The sequence below is a fragment of the Salvelinus alpinus genome, chromosome 11, assembly GCF_045679555.1.
Source record: "Salvelinus alpinus chromosome 11, SLU_Salpinus.1, whole genome shotgun sequence".
NCBI lineage: Eukaryota > Metazoa > Chordata > Actinopteri > Salmoniformes > Salmonidae > Salvelinus > Salvelinus alpinus.
Window position 1 is genome coordinate 35,352,929 of NC_092096.1, and position 4,662 is coordinate 35,357,590.

General features: G+C 42.5%; 1 protein-coding gene across 2 annotated transcripts; it reads left to right on the forward strand.

The window, feature by feature from the left end:
• The first annotated feature begins 2,175 nt into the window (after positions 1-2,175).
• LOC139534079 (putative nuclease HARBI1) lies at positions 2,176-4,176 on the forward strand. 2 transcript variants are annotated; one of them, XM_071332796.1, is made up of 5 exons: positions 2,176-2,284; positions 2,383-2,937; positions 3,007-3,122; positions 3,219-3,330; positions 3,425-4,176. In XM_071332796.1, exons 2-5 carry the CDS (start codon positions 2,466-2,468, stop codon positions 3,793-3,795), a joined length of 1,071 nt encoding a protein of 356 aa, XP_071188897.1. In that variant the 5' UTR covers positions 2,176-2,284; positions 2,383-2,465; the 3' UTR covers positions 3,796-4,176. The 2 variants fall into 2 exon arrangements, with proteins under 2 accessions (XP_071188897.1, XP_071188896.1); XM_071332795.1 differs by having other exon boundaries at positions 2,176-2,937.
• The last annotated feature ends 486 nt before the right edge of the window (positions 4,177-4,662 follow it).

A 4,662-nucleotide genomic window follows, 5' to 3' on the forward strand; every position in this document is an offset into this window, starting at 1 on the left:
GTATATACTGAGATCATGTGACAGATCATGTGACACTTAGATTGCACACAGTTGGACTTTATTTAATTATGTGACTTCTGAAGGTAATTGGTTGCACCAGATCTTATTTAGGGGCTTCATAGCGACGGGGGTGAATGCATATGTACACACCACTTTTCCGTTTTTTTTTTATTGAATTTTGTGAAAAAGTATTTTTTTGCATTTCACTTCACCAATTTGGACTATTTTGTGTATGTCCATTACATGAAATTCAAATAATGTATTTAATGTATTTAAATTATAGGTTGGAATGCAACAAAATAGGAAAAACACCAAAGGGGGTGAAAACCTTTGCAAGGCACTGTAATAGCGTTGCCCCTAGTGGCTGGTTTTGAAGCGATCTCCCAATGTCCTGCTTACCTGGACAGACGTCGAATTTCCCAGTGGATCTTGAGTGACCTGGGGCCTGTTGCACAAAAGTAGAATTAAGACATCCGGGATAAATGACTCAGCTGAGCTCAATGAAGCCAAAACATGTGCGTCCAGGCTTAATTGGTTGCACAAAGACCAAGCCAGGATGAGCAGACACGGATTCATTAAGCCAGGTGAAACCAATCCTGGATAGGTGCGCGCTCACGGCTCACTCAAATAGACCCCGCCACAGATCACAGATTAACTGATTTACCATGGCAACTAGAGCCGCGTACTTTTCCCCGTCGGAAGCACAAATCCTCATGGAGGCATACGAGGAGGTAAAAGATATAATTAAGAAGAAAGGCAACACCGCCACAGTGATAAAGCAAAGAGAAAAAGCGTGGCAAAGTATTGCAGACCGCCTGAATGCGTAAGTAGTGCACAATTACACACTCACCGCTCCGCTGAAACATCACAATTACAATTCAAATATTTAATTCACATCTCCAAAAATGCAGTTGTACTGTAATTATGAAACGGTTAAATTTTTAATTGAAATGCACTGCAGATATGAGTGAAATTGTGTAAAGTAACTCCATCACACTGTATAAAGCTATGATACATTTTTTGATATTTTTACTGAAAACAAGACAAAAATACCAAGTAATTTTTTGCAGTGTGACTCCATTAAATGTGTGTGTGTGTGTGTGTGTGTGTGTGTGTGTGTGTGTGTGTGTGTGTGTGTGTAGATTAAACATGAACGGGCCAAAACGGACATGGCAGCAGGTCAAAATCAAATACAAGAACATTCTGCAGAATGGTATGGTCCCTGACTAATATTTAACAAAGCACAAGCATATATTGTACCCAGAAGGTGCCTGCTCACACATTGTCTGTACTGTTTTAGCAGTGAAAAAGAATACCCACAGACAAGGCACGGGTGGTGGGTCACCAAAGGCTGACCTTACCCCAGCAGAGGACATGGCCTTGGAGCTAAATAAAGGCAGGCCCGTCTTAGAGGGGATCCCTGGGGGGAAAGAGACGAGCATAGGTTCCTCCCAAGATGCCACCCGCTTCATTCAAGGTATGTCCTTCCATCTCTACATGGGATACAACCACATTCATATTGAATCAATTTGGACTGTCTGACTTTGGTTTACCTATTGCCTTGCAGTGTCTGGCAGCACTGTGTTCCTGTTAGAGCCACCAGCACAAGCACCAGACGATGCTGATCCAGTGAGTACTCCATCAAAGGCATACTGTAGGCCTGGCATGTCTTGTCTACTAGCTTCAATATGAATCCGATTAAATGTGATAGGGTGAAGGCCCCAGTGCAGCAGCAACAGCACATGATGGAGACGATGATGAGGAGGAGACCATCTCTCTGGATTCCAGAAGGCATGAGGTATCATGTTAAGACTGTGAAAGTACTATTTACTCTACAATGGTGAGGAGTCCTCATCAAAATCAAAAAATCTAATTTCTTTTACAGGACCCAGATGCTATACAGTGGGAAAACCAGCCTGGCAACATAGTGCGTATTAATAAAAGGACACCACATCCTGCCAAATTCCAGCTGCGCTAATTGTATTGTGTTCACAGAGCTCACAAGCTATCAGAAAGTTGTATGGCAACCACCTCCGGCGCCAAATAGAACTGGCAGACATAGACATTCAGTACAAGAAGAAAAAGATGGAAAATCTTGCACTGGAGTCCGAAATAAAAAAGAGGACAATTAGGAAACTAGACCTTGAAATAAAAAAACTTGAGAGGGAGGTGAGATATGCCTTCAATGTACACTGTATGCTAACTGTAACACAAATGTATTAATCATTATTTTTCTTTCCTCCCCCAGCTCCAAGAAGATGACACAGCTCAAAATAAAAATTAGGTATATTCTCGTAAAGTCAAGTGAGCCATGACATATGAGCTCTTATTGTGAGCACACAGGACGGTGGCATCTTTCTAAGGTTTTTTTTATTTTCCCAGCAATCAGTACAACCAAGTCATCGTTATAAGGCATCGCCCTCTTTTGCCCACCCCCCCAGCACCAGGTGTGGCCACTAGCCTATATGAAGGCCCAAAATTGTGTGTTCCTTTCTGCTCTGACAATGGCATGCCCATTCGTGCGAGATGTGGTGGATGAAGAAGCACTTGTGCTGAGGAGAGCCTTCAGGCGAGAAAGGGTCTTCAGGGACCGGTTGGACCCACTGGCCTTCCCTGATGACCATCTATATGAAAGATACAGGTTTTCTGCAGATGGCATCAGGTATCTATGCAGACTACTGGGTCCCAGGATTAAGCACCGCACTGCACGGAGCCATGCACTGAGTGTGGAGCAAATGGTTTGTGTGGCCTTGCGCTTTTTTGCTAGTGGAGCCTTCCTGTACTCAGTGGGGGATGCAGAACAGCTGAACAAGGCCACAATTTGCCGCACAATAAGGAGTGTGTGTCTGGCTATCAAAGCATTAGCAGATGTCTTCATCTCCTTCCCTGGCCACAGAAGACTCTGTGACATCAAAGAGGAGTTCTATAGGATTGCAGGTAAGAGGATCTACAAATTACAGGACAACTGTTAACACATAGTAGGATACTCATTACTTTGTGTGACAGGTTTCCCCAATGTCATTGGTGCAGTGGACTGCACACACATAAGGATAAAAGCCCCCTCAGGTGCCCATGAGGCCGATTTTGTGAATAGGAAATCCTTTCACAGCATTAATGTTCAGGTGAACATAACTTTTTGATATTGTCCATTGACGAACACTCTGCATTGCCAGTGATGTGCATTGATTGGTGTAATATTCCTCATCTTATGATTTCAGATGGTCTGCAATGCTGACTGTGTGATCAGCAATGTTGTGGCAAAATGGCCTGGCTCAGTCCATGACTCCAGAATCTTTCGGGCCTCTGAAATCTATCAGTGCCTATCACAAGGTAAGCCACACAACCCCTATTTATAACCATCATGGCTGTGTCAAGAATATCACTGTGTTTATGAGGTAGTAATGATGAGATTTTGTGTTGACAGGTGAATTCTCTGGTGTGTTGCTGGGAGACAGGGGGTATGGCTGCCAGCCTTTTCTCCTGACACCTTTCACAGACCCCCAGGAAGCACAGCAGGCCTACAACCATGCCCATGCCAGGACCAGGGCCAGAGTTGAAATGACCTTTGGCCTCCTGAAGGCACGCTTTCACTGCCTTCACAAATTAAGGGTCAGCCCTGTTAGGGCATGTGATATTACTGTGGCTTGTGCTGTCCTCCACAATGTGGCCTGCCTGAGGAAGGAGAGGGCCCCCAGAGTGCCACCAGCCATGGACTGGGACAATCCGGCAATCTTCCCTGATGACGACAGTGGTCGGCTGCTGAGGGACCAATATGTGTTGAATTATTTTAGTTAGTATGTGTGCTTTCAATTTTGGTTAAATATGTCCTGCGGTGGCAGAGGAATTTGGGTTTTTTTGGGTTCGTTTTTTGACGAATTTGGCCTCTTATGATGTTTGTGCGGTATACTGTGTGTAATACAAGGCTGCAGGGAGGCTACTGCATCCATTCATTTGTCTGTTCAGTTGATGTGTATGGATTTGTCCTGCATTTATTTTAGTGTGCAGACATGCAGGGTGTGTTATATACAGACCTTTGAATGTGTATGTATCATTTTGTATAATATGCTTGGATTCTGTGCTTTCCATCTTGTAGAGTCACTGTGACTTCAGTTTCGAAAGGAGCTGATGGTTTACCTGCTTTGTTTTGTCCTTATTCAATAAAGGAACATAATGTTACACATTGTGTTTTTATATTCATATGGAATGTGTATTTGTTTATATGACAGAGTACTAGGGCCACACTGAAGAAAAAGGATAAAGTCATACATTTATGAGGCTGGTTCTTTCTGCAGAAAAGCTACATATTGTTTTTACAGTTTTGATACTTATGACAATGTGATACTTAATATTCTGGCACATCAGCATGTCTTTGTTTATGAAACCATACTGAAGTACAATTTCACGAAATGCCCCACATCTGTCATTTTAACAACTGTCCTCCTTTAAAACAACTGGTTACAATATTATGACTTGTGTTTTTTTCCCCTCTGTGGCCCTAATATTCTATCATTTTATATATAGCCTTATAGTCTATGGGAAACTGTAAATTATCTAATGATAGCAACATCATCTAAAAATCATTTTTTATCCAAAATCATTGAAATTAATGATCACAAACGTTTAAATAATAACAGTGGGTCTAGTTATATGTGATAACAATGT

Bases quoted from the DNA above. Each gene is read 5' to 3' on its own strand.
- LOC139534079 (XM_071332795.1), top strand. From the start codon at position 2,466: ATGAAGGCCCAAAATTGTGTGTTCCTTTCTGCTCTGACAATGGCATGC. The intron at 2,938-3,006 runs GTAAGAGGATCT...TTTGTGTGACAG, and splicing joins GGAGTTCTATAGGATTGCAG to GTTTCCCCAATGTCATTGGT. The intron at 3,331-3,424 runs GTAAGCCACACA...TTGTGTTGACAG, and splicing joins CTATCAGTGCCTATCACAAG to GTGAATTCTCTGGTGTGTTG.